The following is a 24,517-nucleotide window of genomic DNA, read 5'->3' on the forward strand; positions in this document are numbered from 1 at the left end:
TTTTGTACTTCAAGATTAAAGCTATTGGCCAGACAGAGCTGAATGCTAGCAATCCAGAGGAAGTATTGCAACTTGCTGCACAGAGACGAAAAAAGAAGTTTCTTCAAGCAATGGCAAAACTTTACTTTTAAACATTCCTATAAATGCTGGTGTAGAGTGGAAAATATTTCACTTTATTTAACATGTGTTGAGTATTTGAAATTTTTATACAAATACATTTACAAGCATATTGTGTGTTTTTTTAAAATAGATGAAATATTAAAACCCATTATCTTACAAAATTGTACAGAAGATCTGGAATACTAAAGTAATGCTTTTTTTTTTTAAATCAATTTGAAGCAATGACTTCAAGTTTCAGTTACATTAACTAGTAGAGAATGCTGAGTTTAGGTACATTAGAGAGACTACTACTTACTGTGATGGTGTGTGCACAGAATAAGCACTACTCACACATTGCCAGCAAGAGTCTTGCTTTGAGTTCTATAAAATTTTTATACTCTGCCCTACTGAAGCATGTAATTCCTACATTGTTGCTCCTTGCTGGAGCACCGATTTATGGCAGGAGCAGAGGTAGTGAATAGAGTGGTAGTTAATGCTGTTTTAAACATTGATACCTGCACAGTATGGGGTATTAAAGTACTGCTTCCACTTTGAGTGGCTGTAGACTTCTTGCAGTCAAGGTGTGCCTCTTGCTAAGAGCTCTGTATTTAAAAAGGGGCCATGTCTAGATCTTAATATGTAGAAAATGATTTTTCCCTTCAATTACTTTTCCAGTTAAATTACTTCAGCAGCAAATTGTTACTTTTACCTGAGGTCAAACTTAGCATTTAAAACAAGATCAGGTTAGCACCTCTTCAGTAGCCCTCCCCCCCCCCAGCAATCTATCACTTTAGTGAGGCCTTGTCTAGACTGAGGATTTAATCTAGCCCTACCCCTCTAAAGATGCTATTTTGGCCTTTGAAGCTCATCTGGGCTTCAAACAGTAATTCCCCTTGCACCAACATCAAGGAGATAGGCAAAGCTGCTAAGTGCAGTCAGATTAAATTTCCAACTCAAACATCCTTCAACTTTATATTGCAAGTACCCCACAAACCAGGAATAAGTGGCATGGGTACATGTGACATCAGCCTTTTTTTTTTTTTTGGTTGAACTCTGATTTAAAAGGTGACCATACCAAGAAAAGTCACTAGGGTATTTGTGTACACTACTGCTTTAAGGAGCAACACATAGCTTTGTTTCTCCTGCCATCCAACAAACTGGTGTATGGCTCTGCTTCATTAATGATGTTTTAAAACAAGTTCTTAAAAATCCATAATAAATTCATAATTTAAAGATTGATTAAATTAATATTCCTACCATAGCAGAGATTAAAAGCAGAAGGGACCAAATGATCTAGTCTAACCCCCTGCATAACCAAGGGAGGGATGAATGTTGTGTAACAATTCTGAAGTCTGCACCAGGCCAAGCTATCCATTATTCAGTTAGGCTGTTGAGGCAGAAAGACATGTCAAAGTGTTCAAGGATTAGATTGAGTCCTTGCTTTTAGGGTAGCACTGTACTGAAGCAGTATCCTGCTTTGGCGTTTCTACCATTGAGTGTTCATTGCATCTGTCTTGTCAGTGGTTTCCATACTTTCACTTTTTCTCTGTGCTTTTGGGGGGTGTTATTATTCCTCCTATACACCCTGGAGATAACTGTCCTGGTGCTGTTAGAGCTACTCCACAATTCACTTCATCCTATGTAAATTGGAGGGGGGAAAAAAAAAGTCATGTTAAAGTGGATTTCACTTCTTCATTGTATAAGCGTTGTGCTTAGTTCAAGGCTATCTTCCAGTGAGGTGCTACAGTTACTACTATATTTAAATATCCCAGATATCCTTTGGTCTAGTTTAAGTTGAATTTCCTTAAGATAGTCGTTTAGTCCTTACCTTCTTAATAGGGGATTAGAAAGGAGAAGGAATTGAAGATAAATTTAGGTATCGCAAGTGCTTGAGCACCTCAACCTACATTGAGAGACTTTGACAATTTGAATACAATGACCCATGTGTACTCTTATGACTTCAGGTACAAGTAAAATGCAATTACAATTATGGGAGTAGTTTCCTTCTGCAAACAGACATATACCATCACCATGTCCTTAAGTGGTTGGCAAAGCACATGAGTGCTTTAATCTGGCTATGTCTGTGCTGGGACCATTTTACTAGAATACTGAAAGTTGCATATTGAAATTTACTATACTGCTACACTCACATGCACACACCTCCATTACTGAAATAAACTATACCAGTAAAAGTGCAATCTTATCAATGGGACAGCTGGCACAGCTAGGCCTGTCAGGGTCAAGGGTATGAAGACATGTAAAAATCAACAGAACTGTTGATAGTAAACACCTGGCCCTACTATCAACATTACTTTAAAAAATTAGATAACATTATTAGCAACTCTGCCTGCAGGAGAGTGACAAGGTAGTATAGGCCCTGTCCGTACAACATCTCTTAATGAAGTGTGCCACATTATAGCCAGTCATGGGCCCTAGCTATTTTGTGCCTCCCAGCAGCCTAGGGTTGTCTTCCTGCTGCTAGTTCAGCATCCTTTTGCAGGGGCAGACATACTCCATCATTGTTTGTGTAGACAGCCTGGCCTATCATCCTTCCCCCAAGCACCTGACAGCCCTTGCTACATATATGGATGTGGAGTAACTAGCTGTTTATCTTCCAGGTACTTTACCTACCTCATGCATGTTTTCCCTATGTTACAGTGAGACAAGCAAGGTTTGATGACGGGGGGGGCAGAAGAGTCAGACAACCATGGTACTTGCCTCTAGTCAGCTAGACCAGTGTTTTCCAACCTGTGGTCTACAGACCCCTAGCAGTCCACTAACTAAGATTTTTCAAAGGGGGCCACATTTCAAATAGATGAGTAAGGGTCTGCAAATTAAAAAAAGGTTGAAAACCACTGAGCTAAACCCATGAGTATGTGCGCACAGAGCTTTAGGAACTGTACTATTCTCCACCCGTTTAAGCTTAAGCATCATACAAATCAGTGTTTGATATACAGACAAACGACACCAAGTAAGGCCATACCAGCATGTCCAAGTAGTTTGTATGGGTTTGGATATTATGTTTGTCTTCCACTGCAACCTTCTTAAAACTCTTCAATTTCACAGGGGCTTTTCTTGCCACCCTAACAAAAGGATCCATCCACGCTACACATTCTGAAATGCTGTTCCAGTCTAAACCTAAGGAGAAAATATCAGGTTTAGGCATCTAAACCTTAGTTGTGTATCCATCCTCTATGAGCATTCCAACATGGTAAATGAGAGGATAAATTAGTTTGTTTCCACTTTCGTGTGATTTGTACATATCTTTATTGATACAGTACTGGCTGCAGGTTTAAAATTAGATTTAAAAAAAATAAAAAGCTACCTCAAATTACTTGTTTGCATCCTGCACTATCACATAGCAGACAAAGTTTTGTCCTATAATCCCAGTGAATTAAGATAAACATTTAGTTTTACTCAAGGCCCAAACCATAGTTAATGGCTATCAAAAAGCCGTGTGTTTATTAAAGCAGCTATGACATGTTGCCTTATTTAGCTTATGAACAATAATCACACTCCTAAACATCCCCCCACCCCTCCTAAAAGGCTCAAACCCTTTCCACTTGCCTTCAGTAATAGACTAGATGTGGAATCAGCAACCCTGGACATGGTAAGAACCACTGCTCTGTGCAGCTCTTTATAGAAGAGCATCACAGGGAAGGTACAAGATCTGATCAGTTTCATGCTCTTTTATTAGAGGGGTAGCAGAAAATGGGATAGTTGTTAAAATCCAGTAGAAAAATCTGACAAAAAAGTGAGGCAGTCCTGTAGTATTCCACTTTCCTCAATATTTGCCAGTGTCTGGTACCTTACATTATATAGAGGGGTAAGTTGACACCTCTAAAGTTAGATTAAGCTACTATAGGGAATAACCAGGGTCTCAGCAGAAAATAAGGTGAGTTCCTGGCCTAGAACATCTAATTATAAACTTATTTTTATCATTTACTTTACAGCTGGCCTGACAGGAAAAAAAAATCTGATTTTAGAGGGGGAAGAAACATTTGTGGTAGCCAAAAGTAACAAAATGGGACCCAAATACATCAGTGCTGCAGCTTCTGATTCACTTTTCCTTTATCTATTAATATCACTGTATTAATCTCATGCACAGAGATGGGAGTAATCAGACATCACTGTAGAAAAATGTAGCAAGATTATTTTGAAAGTTATCCCCTTGCATGAAGATGAATCCCATTATTGACAAAGGCATACCATCTTGTGGGAGTCAACACAAATAAAACCCACATAACACACTCATGTAAGATTAAGTCACCAAAACTCCCCAACTTTTTAGCATTACCTAAAATTACCGTTTATCCTTTCATATCAACCTATTTCTGCTATGTCCAGCCACTCCTCTTGAAGCAAAGGATTCTGAAGTGGACAGGTTGATAGGAACCACCACAAAAGTTTTTATCCTGGACTGCTGTTGTCAGTCAAGAATGACTGGTTATAAACAAATCATCTTCCCCAGGAAGAACTAGATACAGGCTATTGGAGCCAGATCATAAACCAATAGTAATTGCTGTTGAATTTTTAGTTTACAGAGCAGCAGCTACAGAAATAGCAGCAGACCAGGAGCAAAATATTCTGTTATATTTCCAGATACTTCCACCTCAGAGGCACAACAATTTTGTGCTTCCAGTGGTTGTGACCGTAACATAGCATGGGGTGCAAATGAATGAGGAATCTGAAAAACAAAATGATCCAAAACTGAATCTATTTTAAATTGATCAAGTTGTGTGTGGGGGGGGGGGGGGGAGGAATTAAGTAAAAAGCATGCTGTTAAAAGCAAGGTAATTTTAAAATGACCTCAGGTTCAATTTTTAGAAAGTTTTGCAGTGCTCTAAGCATTTAAGGCACGGGTTGGCAACCTTTCAGAAGTGCTGTGCCAAGTCTTCATTTATTCACTCTAATTTAAGGTTTTGTGTGCCAGTAATACATTTTAATGTTTTTAGGTCTTTCTGTAAGTCTATAATATATAACTAAACTATTGTTGTATGTAACGTAAATAAGGTTTTTTAAGATGCTTAAGAAGCTTCCTTTAAAATTAAATTAAAATGCAGAGCCCCCCGGACCGGTGGCCAAGACCCGGGCAGCGTGAGTGCCACTGAAAATCAGCTTGTGTGCCGCCTCTGGCATACGTGCCATAGGCTGCCTACCCCTGATTAAAGTGATGATATAGGAATGAATTGAAACCACTTAGTGCTTAAAAAGGCTGGCTGTCATTGTAAAAGACCACCTTACCTGAAGCTTTTTTAACTACCTCAGCTGAGGTATAGTGCCAGAGTGCAGCAGCAGCCAGTGTCCTATACTGGAAGTCCAGAGAACTGACATCTAGAATACATAGGTCTAAAAGCTGTGAAAACAATAGTAATTGTTACAACGTTTCTTTTAAGAGAGAGTGTCCCAGGCCCATCATAGGACTAAACCACTAAAAGAGATACAGTGTACAGGCACCATTTATTTCCTCCACACACACAAAAATATTAGAACTTAAAGTCTGAGGGACCCTTCAGTAAACTGGTTTGTTACTCTGTTCTAAATTTGATTATACAGAATCTACAGCTCCAGATGGGTGTTTTGTTTTGGGGATTGGCCTCCTCACAGCTAACAGTCATCTCAAATGACCCAGCACGAACATGGAAAGTGTCCATAATAAATCTATACAATCTTGAAACAAATAATTGAATCAAGAAAAAAAAAGTTCTTGGTTCATATTTCCATCTAGTAACCCTTATGCTTCTTATGCTGCTGCTAAGTGTGCACAGAGATTGGTTTAGTGCTCCAAGTGTTTTTTCATACTAAAAACAGTTCCTTCTTTCTCTTCCAAATAGAGGATGCACTTTAAAAAAAATTTTTTTTTAATTTATATGTAAAGCAACTTAACACAAAACATCCATTCACACCTTTAAATCCTTTGCCACACATCAAACACTACCTTGTGTAATACTGTAGTCCTGTCCACCTTGGGATCAAGACTTCCTGGCAAGTGTACTGAGCCAGCTGTTGCTAATAGTTATAGCATGGTTTCCTTAATGAGTGCTGGCCCCACTTCCATATCTAGACTATAAAACCATCCTAGGGACAATGGAACCCTACTAACAAAAGCTTAGCAAGGAGGGGGAGAGAGGAAGATAGAAGTGTGTGCTGTTGGACATTTTTCCTCTTAGAGGCTTAGATCACTGGAACAACAAGTGACCTTATTGCACTTTCTATTTTTTAATTAAAATGGTCACCACCTTCAGGGAACCACTTAGATATTATCATATACAACTCTGCCTTGTTCTTTTAAGCATTAGGCAAGATATTTTTATAAATCTTATTTTACAGCATACACTTCTGCCTCGGTCACCAACAGTGGCGTGTTAAGTAGTGTGCACTGACAAACAACTACCTACCTGTGCTATTTGAATGAATTTTTCCTGAGAATACTGAGGTAGCAGCACTTTTGGAACATCTTTCAAAGCATCCACTTGGAGATAAAGATTGAGCCAGGAGATGATTGTCACTGGACATAGTTCCCATTTTAAAGCCTGCAGATATTAAAAACCATGAGATAATATATGTAATTTTTTAAGAACTTAAAGTGCATAACACCTCTTTCCATCCCTCCCACATAAATAATTAAAAAATAAAATAAAGTAATAAAAACCCCACACACCACCCACCAAGTTCTCCACCCCCCCCCCCAATCTTTACCCAGTCCCCTTTCCCCATTTTCATCTCCACTTAGGTCAGCCAGACCTTTTATCATGCACCTACATGCCTGAATCACATGCAGGACCCCCTACGATTTCAAGTACACGTGCTCTGGAAATAACTTTGACTTTTAGAAATAGAGCTAGAACAAGCCTGGATTTCAACAACAGCCAGACCATCTTTCCCACCCTTTTCCCTCCCCCCCCCCCCCCACCTTCTCCAAAAGATGCCTCACAAACACTGAGCAAGTGGTCTTCATGCAGGATATGCACATAAGAGCTGGGGAGGCAAAACATACATTCCCAAGATGTGCCATGGCCTTGGAACTGTAGCTACAGTAGCTGCAGCCTAGCACAGATTAAATTTAGTTTTGGAGGATTTCTAGGTTCTCAGCAGAACAAGGATTACCATTTTCCACCCAACTCTTCTGGGAACCTTGGCATGGAGGCATTCCACCTGGCAGATGGCCCAAAGCCAGGGACTCTGGAAGCCCCAACTGCAGGGCAGTCCATCTGGCTAGCTACTGAGGAACCATAGGTCAGGACTCCAGGTTACCAGTCAGCCTGCAAGGTGTGCTGCTGAGTCTGGCAGGTAACCAGGTTTCAAAATCTGCCTGGTTTCTGACAGAATTTCATCAAAAGGTGACATGGTAGTGCAGAACAATTAGAATTTGATGAAAAATTGTTTCAACAAAATCTTCCAAACAGGTTCTAATACAGTATTTTAGACTATTTGTATGGGCTACTTCAATAGTTCCTCTCCACTCCCAGCCTGCCATCCTCCAGCCAGACCTATTGGTGGTTTAAAAATTAAAAAAAAAAAAAAAAAAGCCTACACCCACACTCACACCCCCTTCCATTACATACAGTTCTTGGGGTCGCACCCTTTCTTTGCAGAAAACAAAAGTAGGACTTAAGTGGCAAAGAGGGGCCCTTAATGGAGACCTCCACCCTAAGGGTGGATGCCAATCTATGAGAATGAAGAATTCAATTCTTCAGAAAGTTAGAAGTGAGGTACTACTTTTTGCCTACAGATGGGGGAAGGACACCAAGAGTGCAGTCATTAAATATAACAAGATGCTAAAATGAAAGGCTCTACTGGGCTATCACTCAACCAGCTAATTAAAATAGTAAGACTGTTACATTACCTTTAATACAATGAGCTCCATTCTTATAATATCATCTTCGCTACAAGCACCATCTGTGACATAGGCAAACTCTTGTAGTTTAGGAGCATATATCTCCTTTAAAAAGAAAAAAAAAAAAAACAAGACCAGAAGGGTTTTTGTATCCTGCAAGAATGCAAACGAGCTGCAGTAGACAGCTGTGAATCTTTTCAGATTTATACACAGAACCATTTTATCAACTCAGTTGAAACAGCTGTACTTCAGCTATTTCTCATGATAGTACAAATAGCATAAGCCTTTCATACTGTAAGTGTCCACAAAAAGTAAGCTAGAAACTAGTAGTGAAAAAACCATTAAATATTAATAGAGAAGACGTTATGTATTCCACAGGCCATCACAGGACTTTATTAGAACCAATTTTATGGATAGGGGAGTAATGTTGGCCAGAACAGAATTATTTCTTGCTTATATCACCTTCAGAGTCTAGGATTTTCACCTGCTCAGACAATTCTGAGACCCCCAGTGAAACAACTGTTTAATTCAAACACCATATCACTCCTTGACGATACATTCTATATACCAATAGCTATATTAACAAATCTTAGTAGATGCAGTTTATACCAGCAAGAGTGCTTTTACCAGTATAAAAAAAAAGTTTTGTTTTTTAAAAAAACAGGTTTAAAGAAACATCAATTTGAAATCTAGCTTATTGCAGCAGTTCAGTAGTTTCAGGTCCTACACCTGTCCCTGTGACCACCTGCCAATTTCTGTGGTATTGGAGGGGGTGGGGGGGAAATGGTTCTGTCTCCTACTGCTGTGTAGAAGGCCCAGAGAGGAAACTGATGGACTCTTGGATTATGCAGGGGAAACAGAGAAACTGACTACACATAGAAGGCTAAAAGATGCATAAAGTTAAAGAAAATTTCTCTGATCTCAGTTGTTACTTGTAACAATAACAGGTTAACAGTTATCTTTTATGTTGATAAATTTCCCTTCAAGAAGCAGTTCAGATATTCCAACCCTAAAAACCACCATGCATATAGCCACTTACCTCAAGTTTGGAGGCAATGAATAATGAGGTAATACCTATTAGCTGAAGCATATTTTTATTGATATTCTTTTGTGTCAACATGAATCTATCAAAAAAATCTTGAGCTAGGTAGAAGGTTTCTCTGTGAAGCATATATACTTCACATACCTATGACAGGACAAAAAACAAAAACAAAACTTAGTTCAGTTTTCTGTTCTATAGCTTGATGTATTTATAATTAGGAAAATGCATTAGTAAATCTGTTTTAATGGTAAAAACACAATTTTGTCCTTAATGTGAACAAAGACAGTCATGTTTCCACATGTGTTAGTTTGTTGTGGTTTGCTTTGGGGAAGGGTGTTGGAGGAAATCTGTCCAACACCCAGGGTTAAGCACAACCTGCTAGCAAGTTTTCAAAATATGATACACAAGTCTTAGTTTTAATTAAAACTAAAACAAGATGAAGCTATAAACTGATGTTAGTTGTTTGCCTGTTTTGCGTTAAAACAAACTGTAAAAAAGGGGAAACTTTTTTAATCCCACCAAAACTCAAGCTTATTTAGGATTCTGCATTTCTCCTCTTAACTTTAGGCAGATTTTAAGTAACTCATTGCCCCCTTAAGATTAAATTTTACAGAAGCCTGATTTAAAAAAAAAAAAATTTACTAAATTTCTCTGCAAACAGCTTCAAACCACCTGAAACAATAATTCAAGAGGTATGAACTCTTCCACCTACAAATTAATTTCAACTGAGTGCAAAGTCAGTACTTAATTTAAATATCGTCACTAGCTGTTTCATAGTAGAAGGGGTTAAAAACCTGAAATGGTCTGGTTTGGGGGTTTCCCATTTTTATATGGGGAAAAAAAAAAAGTTACCAGTTGGATCAAATACTGTTTAGTCTATCTAGACTAGGGTAAAGAGTGCGTTATTAGCTAGCTAATATCTAACATCATACCTTTAAATGCTATGCTAGATAAGGCCTTAAACAAAAAAGTAGGGGACAAATCCATCCTGAAGCGAGTGGATGGAATTCCTATAGCATTATCTGTGTCAAATTCAGTAGTGACACTCAGTCTGGTGTTAAGTTACATATCAGGAGGGAAGTGACACAAAGCTGTGTCTACACTGTGCAGCTTACAGTGGCACAGCTGTGCCTCTAAGCCATGTCATTATAAGGCACACAGTGTAGCCACTCTTTGTTGGCAGAAGAGAGCTCTCCTGCCGACAAAATAAAACCACCCCCCCAATGAGTGGTGGTAGCTTTGTCAGCAGGAGAGCATCTCCCACCAACCGCCCTGTCCACATCTCCAGAAGACAACAGTGAGCCAAATTCAGAGGTGGTGAATACATTAACATGTTGGGAGTAAGTGGTGAGATCATGTGATTTGTATCATTGTGATGATAGTCAGGCTGTACATTTTTCCCCTAAAATTTACTAGTTCCATTGGTGATAGCAACAGTTGGAGTTATAATGTAAATAAGGCATTGGTGGCCACATTTGATGTGGAGCACATTTGAGGTCATGAAATTTACCATGTTTCACAATCTCACACAGATCCGCCAGCAGAGCAGGGACAAGAATTTTGCACTACTGGCAACAGTTAGACATCCCTAAAACAAGAGGTATTATAATACAAGAGCTATGCTCTCCAACCATTTCCAAAATAAATCCAGTCTCAAATAGTTTTGAATGTGGTTTGGCTGCCAATGTGGAGAGTGTCAAACTGTTTTGAACTGTTATCAAGAAAGCCATTGCCCCTTTAGGGCACTGCACAAGCAAACTGGTGAAATCTTTTGAGCAAAATTTGACCCACCCCCATTTATGCACGAATCTGTTTTAAAGAGGAGTGGTGTTTGAAATACTTAATATAAACATCAGGAGAAACAGCTACAAACTCTGATCTTTCCTGTACAATACACAGGGCCTTAGCCATGTCCCCAAAACTACTCAGCTATTAGACAGTCCCAAGCTTTGGGGGATGTGATTAAGGTCCCAGATATAATCATGCTATAACCATTTCAGTTTACAATCATGCTGAAGTATGATTCTCCACAACTAGAGATGGGCAGATAATGGCAGCTGAATTGATTTTTTTTTTTTTTTTTTTTTTTTTGGAGTGGGGGGAAGGAGAGGATTTGGTTCAGCCAGAACAATCAAATTTCTGGCAAATAGAAAAAAAGTCTATTCAGGTTCTCTTCTGGAACTGAAATTTGAACCTGTTATCCTACATCCCAGATGAGTGCCTTAACCACTGGGCTAAAGGTCATAGAGGGGAGCACCAGCACCACCTTATCTGGCCATTTTGTGAACAGTCAAAACTATTCATGTCAAATTTACAAGTTTATAGAACTGCAGTTTTCATCAAAAAAAGCTTATTTAAGACAAACTCATCCCATTCTACCCACAATACTGATGGGTTAAAAGGACCAAAAAATAAAGGAATATTACTCCCTGCTCTATTTTAAGAGATCAGCATTATCAACTTTTGTGTTTCAAAATGTGTTCATCATTAAATGTCTACACGATCACAGATATTAGCACTTTACATAAACTCTTTGCCTTTACACCAGTTTATTTTACAGCCATAGCACAATATAAAGTAACTCAAAACATACCTCCAAGAGCCAGTCCAGGAGTATTGATCTCATGTGTGGTTGCAAGTTAGAATGTAGCGATGTAAAATGTTTGCAGTGAGCGTATTTGTTCTCCTTCTTCAGAATATTGAGCCAGACATCTTTGGAATTTCCCCAGCTATGGAATAAAAAGTCATGTGAAGTTTTGAGATCTCTTTACAAAAAGAGATAAAATGTTTATCTTAGTTTGTTATATTGTAAGTTAATTTTTCCAATATTCATTCAGAGGGGTAGCTGTGTTAGTCTGGATCTGTAAAAAGCGACAAAGAGTCCTGTGGCACCTTATAGACTAACAGAAGTCTAGGAGCATAAGCTTTCGTGGGTGAAAGCTTATGCTCCAATATTTCTATTAGTCTATAAGGTGCCACAGGACTCTGTCACTTTTTTCAATATTCATCTGTTTATACGCAATCAGAAAAAATATTTTTAAGTTATACAACTACAGGCATACTTTGTTCTGAAATCCCAAGATATATCTGAATAACCCAATGGTCAAGTACACATACCCACACACGCAGGTTATCACTTGGAGCACAATTGCTTATTTCGCCTCTCCATGTGGTCATACAGTTCAGATTTGATCAATTTGAAACCTGGGCTTCCTAAGCAGTCAGATAAAAGATGACTTAAGACACCCCAAAAATAAATCTTCAACCTGATTTAGTGCTACAAGCCAGTCCAAACTATTGGTGTTTAGAATTCATTCTTCTCTCCCTTCCTGCTTCCTACATCATTTTCCCAGGGACTGGAAACATACTGTGATGAGCATAACTTAACAAAAAATAGAGAGTTTTAACAATGAAGTAGTTCATTTACTCACACTGAAGGTTTGAAAAATCCACTAGGGCAGTGGTCCCCAAATTTTTTTTTCTTTGCCCCCCCCCGCTTACCTCTGTCCACATCCTGCCAAGTCATGGACAGAGGCCAGCTGTGGACCATGGTGCGCATAGGGCCAGGAACAGAGCTGAGTGGTGCTCCTTCCTTGCCCCCCCCCCATGGGGGCTGGCCTGGGCCCAGCCATGCCCCTCCACATTCCTCTGTGCCCCCCTAGGGGGCATGCCCCACAGTTTGGGTACCTCTGCACTAGACAGTAGAAAGCTTTCACTGGAGTAAGTGGCTGCTTATACCTTCATTTTTGTATCATTTTAACTTTGCATTATTATGGAGTGTTTTGGGTTTGGGTTTTTTTTAACTACACATCTCACCATGTAGTCACTAATGGCTGGTCTACCCTGAAAAAATTATATTGGCAACCACACCCCCTGACAGACAGTTAAGCTGACCTAATCTCTGGTGTAGACAGTAGGTCAAGAATTTTTCCATCGACCTACCTAGTGCCTCTCACAAAGGAGGATTACTACAGTGATAGGAGAAACCCTCCTATTGCTGTAGTAAGTGTCTACACTGAAGCATTAACATAGCCTAAGAAAGTGCTCCAAAACATGAATCACATGTTAATTGATGTATTGTTGTTTTCATCAGTCCTCACTCATACTATCAGTTTCAGTGTCTGCAGCTGCTCCTACTTCTTGCTAAGCAGCAACAGAATCAGATTAACAGGATGGGTCAGTTTCACTGCTACCCACAGGATTCTGAATAGTATCAAGCAAAAGGCCATGTCAATTTTACTCAACTGCTCGTGAAAGATATGAGAAGATGCAGAATTATTTGCCAGATTTATTCAAGGGAATGGGATCCCAAAAATGGGGTTAAAGTATCAGAGACCCCTTTCCATCATCTTCTTACAACAGCTAGGCAACTCTGGAAAGGGCAGAAGAGAAAAATGATTTTCCTCTACTGCAGCTGAAGGGGGTTTATCAGATACTTATTAGATAGACATATGAAACATGGAGTCCACAGGGAAGAGTCTATGAACAGAACTCTGGAAGAAATCTTAGCACCCTCTCCAGAAATTGCAGGGGGAGCATAAAAGAGTTCAGCTTCTCACCAGGGCATTGCCCCAGGGTTCACAGAGATCATCCACCCATCCTCATCTTTCATATCTACTGTGGGTTATTAGGCATCTGCTAAATTTTCCAAGTCCTACTCACCTCATCATTCTGTTCTTTAGAGAGTGAAATAACTAATAAAATGGAACCTATTCACTCACCTCAGTGGAGTAGTAACTCAAACACCATGATAATTTATGTAACAACTATTTCATAGCTGGGCCATTTTAGCAGAAGTACAGCTAATATGCTTCCCCAATCTGGGTTAATTCCTTAGACATGAGACTGAAGAAGGTTTCTTCAATCAGATAACCTAGTTCTAGTCCATCCACATGGGAAGTGCAGGATTGCTCCATACAATATATTCTCTACATTTTTCTAGACTTTATACACTGGGCTGCCACCATTTCTCTAGCAGATCTACTCCACACTATAATTTGTTTCCATGATTAGGAGACCCTTCCTCTTCACCAGTGTCTCTGAATATGATGCCTCCACAATGCTTCCCCCAGGCTGGAAAAACCAGGGCTATGCCAGGCCTTTTATCAGCATAGCACTGTGCCAGCCACCAAGGCACTAGAATGAGTAACACACTGTCTCATGGTCAAAACATTAGACATACTTTAGAGTCCCTAAAGAAAACGTAGGCTAAGAATGCTTTGGCCTCTACGTTTTCCAAATGTCTGGTTCCAAATAGCCATGAATACAGTACACTTTAAACGCTCCCCCCCCCACCCACACCCCTAAACCAAACACCGTAATATTTGCAAATGACTGAATTTTACATTGGTATTTGATATTAAGCTATAAAGAATGGCTCCAATTAGAAGAGTTAATGTAACCCTCTTTGCGTGTGTGCTCCCCCTCCAAACAAAAAAAAAAAAAAAAAAAAAAACACACACACAACACACTGGAATTTTTTGGGTGGTCAGGTGAGGGAGCCAGGGGAGGGGGGGGGATCATAGTGGATGGGATGAAGATTTCATTGGTCTCTGGTTATGAACCCATTATTGGACACAGTTAAATTAATATAGTGTAGAATTTGTTGTACAATAATTTGGAATAATATGTAGATAACTTACCTAAGTTCAGGCAAAGGTGATGGATTTATGAAGAGGTTTCTGAACCTGTATTTCTTGAATCTGGAAAAGTCAGTAGCTGCCATTTCCTTGTGTGGTGTTTCAATAATTATGCAGGGGGAGATGCCTCCTGATATTGTGGGTGGCCAACAACTCTACAGTGTAAACAAAAACAAAACAAAAAAGAAGAAGAATAAGTTTTAAAGTGCTGACTTCACCGGCCCAGTTTGCTTTTGAGATATATACTCAAGTAGTAACAGAATAAAATAAAATCAAGAAATTATTGAATAACTTCTATTGTGTACATGTAACCTATCTAGCTTCAGCATCCTTAAAACTGCTGTAAGTAATTTCAAAAACTTCAGAATGAAGAGCCTGTTTATTCAAGTGTTCCAGGATATACATACAGGTATTGAAAGATTAGAAAACAAAAGAATGACTTCCTAGTCAAGGTGGACCAACTACATGCACATAATTCTGATAAATCAAAGGAACCTGGCTTTTGGGAGGTAAATAGCTTGTGATTTACCAACGAAGGTGTAACTAATCCATTACTTGAACCATCGATTCATTTATTTGTGGAACTACGATGTTCTCTTGAGTACCTAAAATGTCATGGGAAACACGGCAGCCAATTCCACTATCTACTTTTCATCTGGGGAAGATAAGGAGGAAAGGACAGACATGAACTATCTACAGCACCTCAGTGGAAACACAGCTACGTATTACCTTCAATTCACTATTCAAGAGGCAAACCACCCACACAGTTCCAGGGCTAGATACCAACCTGTCAAGCAGCAACAGCCTTTCAGCCTGGCGAGAACCAAAAATGGTACACAATGGAGACCCAAAACAAGGGACATATAAAATTATTCATGCATAAAACCTTAAAGTGATATTTGTACAACAGGAATGACTCCCATGCCTCTGTTTCATGATTGTTTAATTAAAAACATAACTGCCACAGCAGGACAGACCATCTAGCCCAGTATCCCATCTTCAGATGGTGGCCAATGGCAGATGCTTCAAAGTGAATGAACAGAACAGGGCAATTATCAAGTAATCTATCCCATCATTCTGTCCCAGCTTCTGGAAGTCAGAGGCTCAGCAACATCCAATGCATGGGGTTGTGTCCCTGACCATCTTGGCTAATTGCCACTGATGGATCTAATTTTTTTTTTAAATCCAATTATACTACTGGCCTTCACAACATCCCCTAGCAATGAGTTCCACAGGTTGACTGTGCATTGTGTGAAGTACTTCCTTATGTTTGTTTTGAACCTGCTGCCTATTAAGTTCATCAGGTGACCCTCGATTCTTATATTATGCGAAGGCATAAACACTGTTATTGATAAGTTTCAACCAACCAATGAAAGTGAAGTGACATCAAATTTGTATGGAATATAGGCAACAGATTAAAGTGAGCAAAATCCCTTAAAAAAAAAAAAAGGAAGGTGTGGCCAGTTTGTCAGCAAGTGCTTTCTAATGGGATGAGATTGGCTGTAGCCCACTAGGCTGCTCCAAAGAAGGAAGGAAGGATAGAGCTGTTCCAGGACATGTTTATTTTGCAGAATACTGCATATGAAAAATGCATGCATCCCATACATAGAAACCTATTTAGTGAGATGGGACTCTCTGATTGCAACTAGTTAATAAAGTAACTTTTACACCTATATAGCACCTTCCATCTCCAGCTCTCAGAACACTTCACAATCAACATGTTTAGCTTCAGATCATTCCTTTGATATAGTAGTATTCCCATTCTTTTAAAACCAGAAGACATTGACTTTCCCCAAAGTCATAGTCAGGTCTTGTCTACAATAGTTAAAGTGCTATTTTAATCTGCTTTAGTTAAACCAAAATAAGAGGGCTTTCACTGGTTTAAGAGTGCCTTATCTCAGTTCATTTTAAACTAATTCCTAAGAGACTTGAGGAAAAACAAAATAAACCTGGTTTAAACTGAAATAAGAGTACCCACATAGCCTTTTCACCCATTCAACTAAATAGGTTTAATTTAAGCTGTGGTTTTAAACTAGTGTAACATTCTTGTTAGACAAGCCCTGGAATGAATCCCATCATCCACACCATACCTCATTCAAGAATAACTTTCCACATATAGATAAGCCTTCGGCCTGTGGCAGAGGTGGGCATACAACCCAGAAGTCCTGAGCCTGAACAATGATACTCTAACTTCAGTAAAGCAGTAGCTTCCCGTCACTACTCAAACTTACATCTTCCAGTGGCAAAATGTATATATAAAATGGGGGAGGACTCCTCCCCCCCAGTTCCAATCTGTTTTGTATGCATGAATGCATTACCTTAATCTCATACTGATGTCTTTTAATGACTTTTTCATCTTCTCCTTTCTTGATATCCTGTTGAGAAAGACATTAATTGATCAATGCCCTTCAACCATACTATCATATAAAGCAGTGTGCAGAGTAAACCACCACCATCTTACACCACTTCCTAATCATATGTTCTACTGAGAACACCACCACAATTCTTCCCTGTTCCCCCTACAGTGGCAGGTATAGGAAACGAACCTTCCAATCCTGCATATTTCCAGGTAAATTAGTCTCCTGCTCACCTCTGTTGCTCTCCTTTTCTTGGTCTGGAGAGGCTCTGGTGCCTGCAGCTCTTGTGGAGACTCTTCCTGACAGGGGGATGGGAGTGGCGGCAGCAGCTGCTGCTTGGCTTGCAAACGACTACTGGAGAGGAGAAAAACATACAGCATGAAGAGAGCAGCTGTTGTTAAACAGACACAGGTTAGTTTGGTTTATGAAGCTTACAGAAATTACCTGCGTCTTGACATCTTTCTTGGGGTGTAGAATCCCTTCCTGGAATAAGGAAAGAACAAGAACTTAGTCTATAGACACAAGAGGAGAAATATAGGACAAACTATGGAGCCTAACTCAGATTTAACACCAAGGTTTGTGTGCTGCACATTTCAAGCACTGGCTCTTACACCAGTAGGCGTCAGAGCACAAATATTTTACTAATGCAAAGCATGTGTACACATATGTACAAATACACAATGTGCATGTATTTTATATCTACATAATTGCACAATGTAGGTTATACATATGCACAACCAGGTTCACCACTAGGCATAAATCCGTGGTTTCCAAAATACATGTGCCCATGTACACCAGTAGCAAATTTAATTCACTGCATTTGTACAGGGGATCAGGGGGATGCTTCATCTAGGTCAGTGGTTCTCAAACTTTTGTACTGGTGACCACTTTCACACAGCAAGCCTCTGAGTGCGACCCCCCCTTAAATATATAAAAAAGTGTTTTTAATTTATAACACCATTATAAATGCTGGAGGCAAAGTGGGGTTTGAGGCAGAGGCTGACAGCTCACGACCCCCATGTAATAACCTCATGACCCCCTAAGGGGTCCCAACCCCCAGTCTGAGAACCCCTGATCTAGATGGTGGAGAGGGAATTCAGCATGTGCAAGGAGAGAGAGGGGACACTAAGCCCTGGCCATCTCTTCTTCCCCACCTTCAGTGTGTTAGTGTAGCATATTGGTCTATTATACATAAATAGACACTCACATTAAGCAAATACCATATATTTTATATGCACTGCCATATTATTTTTATTATATACACACTCATCTAATGTATACACACAGTGTAATGACATATTTAGAAACACACACAGTAGTTGCGTGCACCCACCCACCCCATGTACAGCCAGGCATCTCTTCCTCGCCTAGCTATTTCTGTCCCCTGCACCCCGGAGCTGCTATGCCTCTCCCCACCCCAGCTCTGAGAGGACTCTACCCGGGACCCCAGGGCTCCCTGCCCTCTGTGGCTCTGCGAGCTGCTCCGGCTCCGCGCGTTTCTCCGGCCCCTGAAATGCCGGTTCCGCGCCAATTTAGAGAGCGGGGAAGAGCAGGCGGCAGCGGCCTGGGGCTGGGCTCTGGGCGTCCCCCTGGTGCTGCCTGCCCCGCTCCACCCCCGGGACCTGCCGGGGACCCATCCCCCCGCGTGTCACAGGGCAGGGGGTCCACGCGGGCGGGCACTTTCCTCCTTCTCCCGCGCGGGGCCAGCTCCCTCCAAAAAGGCAGCCCCCTCTCCCTCCCACCCGGGCAGGGTTAACCAGGGAGCCCCACATGCCCCCCCGCCCTCCATAGGCGGTATAATGGGGCCCGCCCGGGGCTGGATTAGCCGCCCCAGCCGGATTCCCCACCCCCGTCCCTCCCTGCACCGAGCCAGTCTCCCTCCAAAACCTCAGGCACGGGCGCCCCGGCCCCCCCTCCAACGGGGGCCAGCGCGGAACGGGGTCACCCCGGAGCTGGAGGGGGGCTGCAGCCGACACCCCCTCGCCCCGCGGAGGGAGGCGCAGCCCCGGCGTGCCCCGGGCCCCCCATGCCCCGGAGCTGGATGGGGGCGCCCGCCGGACACCTTTCCCCAGCCACTCTCCCTCCAAAACAGCGCCCGGGCAGACATCCCGCCGCCGCGCGGGGCCCAGTCCCCACCGATCGCCCGGAGCGGGGCCCTCCGGAGCCGGGCCCCCCGCCGCCCCCCAGCCCGCAGGAGGGGGTGCATCAGGCACCTCAGCGCCTCGCCCGCCCCGCCGCGCCGCGCCCCGGCCCGACCCTGCCCCAGGCTCAGGGACACCCCCTCAGGCATTGCCCGCCAGCCCGACCCCCAGACCCTTCACCCGGGCGCACCTCACCCGCTGCCGCCCGGCTCAGCGCTGCTCAGCTGGCGCCGGCGCCAAGCCCCTATATACTGCCGCCCGGGCCCTCCCCTGCGCATGCGCGTGTCCCGGCTCATCACCACCCCGTCATCGTCCCTCCCTGCAACACCCAGGCCCTACTCACCCCCCCACACGTGCACAGACCCCCTCCTCCTCATGCAGCACAGGGCACCCCCAGGCTGCTGCACTCTCCAGCAGTCCCCCACCCTCCCTCTCCGTCCTATGCACCCCGTGAGCCCCACTGCACAGCCTTCCCTGCCCCCATGTGCTCTGCCCCCAGCACAGCCAGGGCACCCACTGCACAGCCTTCCCTGCAGGGCATCCACTGCACAGCCTTCCCTGCCCCCAGCACAGCCAGGGCACCCACTGCACAGCCTTCCCTGCCCCCATGTGCTCTGCCCCCAGCACAGCCAGGGCACCCACTGCACAGCCTTCCCTGCAGGGCACCCACTGCACAGCCTTCCCTGCCCCCAGCACAGCCAGGGCACCCACTGCACAGCCTTCCCTGCAGGGCACCCACTGCACAGCCTTCCCTGCCCCCAGCACAGCCAGGGCACCCACTGCACAGCCTTCCCTGCAGGGCACCCACTGCACAGCCTTCCCTGCCCCCAGCACAGCCAGGGCACCCACTGCACAGCCTTCCCTGCCCCCCGCACGGCCCAGGGCACCCCAACTTGCTGCTTCCAGGGGAAGGGCAGGGCAGGGCAGAGCAGCCTCACTCCTGCAGGGATATGCAGCCTCATCTCAGGTTTCCTATGTCCCCACACAGGCCCCGACTTACATACAACTCTGCTATGCCCCAGTCCAGCACAGGACACGCCAGGCCGCTGCAGCTCCCAACGGGAGGCAGCCTCACGCCCAGCTCCCCCCCCGCCCCGAACTCCTTACACCGCTCCCCGTCGCCTCCGGCCCAGCCCGTACAGTGCGCCCGGGATTCCTGCTCTGGGGGTGCGGCGGGACACAGCCCAGCTGTCACCACCCGCCCCCATCCCCCTAGAGCCGCCCAGCGCGGGTTGGCGTGGAGCTCCACCCCCGGGCGGAGCCAGGGGCAGCCTCGAGCCAATGGGGAGGGAGAAAGGGCCGACAACGTGGACCTGGCTGCAAAATGTAAACACAGAGCTGTGCGCGGCCTGGCTCCCATAGCAGTGAATTTAAAATCCAGCAGTGCGACTGTGTAGCTACACATAATAATAGCATGACACGGAGCTGGCGTTCTCTCTGCGTCAGCACCGCAGATATTTGAGTTGAAATAAGACACTTCTTCCTTACAGCCTCACTGGTGAATAAATTTTTCATATTTAGCACTTGCCCTGATAGTTTGTATAGTGCTTTGAACTAGTTCCCATAATACTCCTGCAGGGAAAGTATGATCTCTATAAATGAGGAAACTGAGGCTGAGTTGCTCAGATCCGCACAGCAAATCAGTAGAACTGCCGTTACAATACAGGATTTCCTGTGGATGGTGTTAACGTAACCCTATACCAAAAACCTACCGACCGCTATACCTACCTTCATGCCTCCAGATTCCATCCCGGCAGGGCCGGCGCTTCCATTTAGGCGACGTAGGCAGTCGCCTAGGGCACCAGGATTTGGGGGCGGGGCCGCATTTTGCCAGGAGGGCGGCAGGCAGCTCCGGTGGACCTCCCGCAGGCGTGCTTGCGGAGGGTCCGCTGGTCCCGCGGCTCCGGTGGAGCATCCGCAGGCATGCCTGCGGCAGGTCCACCGGAGCCCCGGGACCAGCGGACCCTCTGCAGGAACGCCTGCGGCAGGTCCACCGGAGCTGTGGGACCGGCGGCGAAATGGGTAGAGCTGGCCCTGCGCCTAGGGCGCCAAAAACCCTGGCACCGCTCCTGCATCCCAGGCACACCACATGATCCATTGTCTACAGCCAAGCACTGAGGTACAACCACATCTGCTCCAACCCCTCAGACAGAGACCAACACCTATAAAATCTTCACCAAACATTCTCAAAACGACAATACCCACACGAGGAAATAAAAAAAACAGATCAACAGAGCCGGATGTGTACCCAGAAGCCTCCTACTGCAAGACAAACCCAAGAAAGAAACAAACAGGACTCCACTGGCCATCACATACAGTCCCCAGCTAAAACCCCTCCAATGCATCATCAGGGATCTGTAACCCATCCTGGACAATGATCCCTCACTTTCACAGGCCTTGGGTGGCAGACCAGTCCTTGCCCACAGACAACCTGAAGCATATTCTCACCAGTAACTGCACACTGCACCATAGTAACTAACTCAGGAACCAATCCATGCAACAAACCTCGATGCCAACTCTGCCCACATAGCTACACCAGCAACACCATCACAGGACCTAACCAGATCAGCCGCACCATCACCGGTTCATTCACCTGCACGTCCACCAATGTAATATACACCATCATATGCCAGCAATGCCCCTCTGCTATGTACATTGGCCAAACTGGACAGTCCCTACGGAAAAGGATAAACGGACACAAATCAGATATTAGGAATGGCAATATACAAAAACCTGTAGGAGAACACTTCAACCTCCCTGGACACACAATAGCAGATTTAAAGGTAGCCATCCTGCAGCAAAAAAACTTCAGGACCAGACTTCAAAGAGAAACTGCTGAACTTCAGTTCATCTGCAAATCTGACACCATCAGCTCAGGATTAAACAAAGACTGTGAATGGCTAGCCAACTACAAGAGCAGTTTCTCCTCCTTTGGTTTTCACACCTCAACTGCTAGAACAGGGCCTCATCCTCCCTGATTGAACTAACCTGGTTATCTCTAGCCTGCTTCTTGCTTGCATATATATATACCTGCCTCTGGAAATTTCCACTACCTGCATCTGACAAAGTGGGTATTCACCCACGAAAGCTCATGTTCCAATATGTCTGTTAGTTTATAAGGTTCCACAAGACTCTTTGCTGCTTTTTGAGTTCAGAGTATCTCTTGAATATAACAGACTTTTCCAAGTCACACAGTAGGAATGGTGGGCATTTAAAATGTAAAAGTTCCCAAATGTTTCACAAAACATTAACGTGTTTTTAAAAGAGCTCTCAGGTCTAAATTCCACAGAGATTTTGGAGAGATAATGTAAGTTATAAGAACAAAGCTTGAATGGTTGTAGTTTCTGCAACCAGAACTCCCAAAAATGAAAAGATATTCAACTTTATACACAGTTTAAGAGGACATTAATTTTTAAGATTCTACCCTAGTATTTTTCTTGTTCTTCTCTCTTTCACCTTCTGTGTCTCAGGCCTTGTCTAAATGCAAACTTTCAACATTTTAAAATAGATTTAGTTAAACCAATGCAAACAGCTGGTTTATATCAATTTACCTTAATTCAGTATAAACCATCAATAAGCCTATTAAAGCGTGTTGCACAAGGGGCATACTGGTTTCAATAAATAATTTTAAAAAACAACTTTGGTTAAAATGGCGCAAGCTGTGTGTGTAGACAAGGCCTCAGGCACTCCCTTCCTATGTATTGTTGTCTCCTCCCCCATCACATCTCTAAACACTTATGTTCCTCCTCCTTCCATCCTCTGCTTCCATTCTCTCCCACCCCCTTTTAATATCATATAACAAAATTACACACAAATTTTCTGATATCCTAAAGGGATGACAAGAAGTACAAATATATGCACTTTTTCTTCCTGTCTTTTTATTGCTTTGTCATTTCAAAGCGCAATAAAAAGCAATATATTATATCAAAGGTTGAGATGTTATAATAGACTATTCCAACATGTAGTAAGCTCTTTGGGGCAGGGACTGTCTTTTAATTCTGTGTGCACAATCTCTCATACAATAGAGCCTACATTTCTGTCCACTGCCACAATACAATAAACAATGTCTTACAGTAGTATGTGATAGATACCCAAGGCCAATGTTTTTCACAATTCTACAAAACTGCCACAGAATCTAAGCTTTCATTTTTGACAAGTTACATTGCTAGTCCTTCTGATTAAGAAGAAAGCCTCCAAATGTAAATCAAAGAAAAAACAATGTGGTGTTTACTGTTCACGTCTGTAAGTAGCCTACAAGTAATCCAGGTGAGATGTGAACTCCCACTATTCATTCCAAAGGAGTAAATTTTGAAAACTAGAAGTGAGACTATAAAATGCCATTAACAACTATTTCACTACTGATCATTTTAAAATAAGCATTCAGTCCATGTGCTTACTACAGGTAGGCACAGACAGATATTGACCTCATTTAGGCAAGGATTGTATAACATTAGCACATGTTAACATGCCAGCTAATACATTTTAACAGTCTATGGTAGACAAAGCACACTGCCTTTAACACATTAGCTTTAGTTCAGCCAGGCTTCACACATGAAAGGCAATGTGGCAATAAGTCAAACCAAAGAACCATATTTCTTTGATTCTCAATAGTATCACCTTTCTTCTTTATCTAGATAGATACATTTGGATCCCTTGATCTTTACTCATGATGGAAACACTCAGTAGTCCTAACCTAGAGGAAAACCAGTTTCTTTTGTTTCAAGTCTCAATTACAGCGGAAGAAGATGGCTCTGTCAGACAGTCTTACCCTTGTCTCTATGTGACTGAAAGTCTGGTCTTTTGCCTTCAATACTAATAAAGTTAATATCTACCCCAACCACATCCTTGTTCTTCTCAGTTACTCCTCAGCCTATTAGGAAGGCACCCATTGCTATATCCCTCCTGAAAGGGTTCCTCTGCAATCCCTACACTGAGGAGCAACACCTGTTAATAATAGTGTATTAACCCTTTCCTTATCTAACTCTGCATATGGTCTCACACTGACACTCAGAAAGGAGAGGACTGATTTTCTTCACATTTTCTAGCACAAATTCACCTCTGAGCTGTGACTAAGCATGAGGAATTTCAGTTCAAGAAGTAGTTTTGGGAGTAAGTTCTAAGCCACTGAAAATAGGAAAATAAAATACTGATTCATGATCAAAATACTTTACAAATATCTAATTCCCACATCACCCCTATGAAGCAGGTAGAATACTATTTCCATTTCATAGATGGGGAAAGTGAGTTGGAGGTTAAGAGACTTGCTCTAGCAGTGGGTTTCTTGTCACTGCCAACACCCTAGCCTCGGTCTTCTGAGCTGGAAATTACACCAAGATGGGTCTGGTTCCTGACTGGTGAGAGATCAGTCTGATTCTGACAATGCTATCAGCTGTAGAGGACCC

At 42.9% G+C, this 24,517-nt stretch overlaps 2 protein-coding genes across 9 annotated transcripts in view; one reads left to right on the forward strand and one right to left on the reverse strand.

Moving 5' to 3' along the window:
- The window catches only part of INTS8 (integrator complex subunit 8), a 66,135-nt gene extending 65,194 nt beyond the window's left edge, over window positions 1-941 (forward strand). The window contains exon 27 of one of the 2 annotated variants that reach the window (XM_039522100.1): window positions 15-941. In XM_039522100.1, the coding sequence (XP_039378034.1) occupies window positions 15-131 (117 nt within the window). In that variant the 3' untranslated portion in view covers window positions 132-941. The remainder of the gene's footprint in view (window positions 1-14) is intronic. The other variant, XM_039522101.1, reaches the window with a different exon arrangement.
- Window positions 367-24,436, reverse strand: CCNE2 (cyclin E2). Of its 7 annotated transcripts, none has more exons than XM_039522106.1 (12): window positions 24,381-24,436; window positions 17,419-17,457; window positions 17,208-17,328; window positions 16,936-16,992; window positions 14,621-14,772; window positions 11,572-11,707; window positions 8,976-9,122; window positions 7,946-8,041; window positions 6,498-6,632; window positions 5,344-5,455; window positions 3,083-3,237; window positions 367-1,736 (listed from the first exon to the last, which is right to left on the reverse strand). In XM_039522106.1, the coding sequence occupies exons 2-12, from the start codon at window positions 17,430-17,432 to the stop codon at window positions 1,635-1,637; spliced, it is 1,227 nt and encodes a 408-aa protein (XP_039378040.1). In that variant the 5' UTR covers window positions 17,433-17,457; window positions 24,381-24,436; the 3' UTR covers window positions 367-1,634. The 7 variants fall into 7 exon arrangements, with proteins under 7 accessions (XP_039378040.1, XP_039378036.1, XP_039378037.1 ...); XM_039522102.1 differs by lacking the exon at window positions 24,381-24,436 and adding an exon at window positions 23,948-24,032; XM_039522103.1 differs by lacking the exon at window positions 24,381-24,436 and adding an exon at window positions 23,884-24,013.
- Between the last annotated feature and the right edge of the window lie 81 nt (window positions 24,437-24,517).

Source organism: Mauremys reevesii, linkage group 2 (genome assembly GCF_016161935.1).
Source record: "Mauremys reevesii isolate NIE-2019 linkage group 2, ASM1616193v1, whole genome shotgun sequence".
NCBI classification, from domain to species: Eukaryota; Metazoa; Chordata; order Testudines; family Geoemydidae; genus Mauremys; species Mauremys reevesii.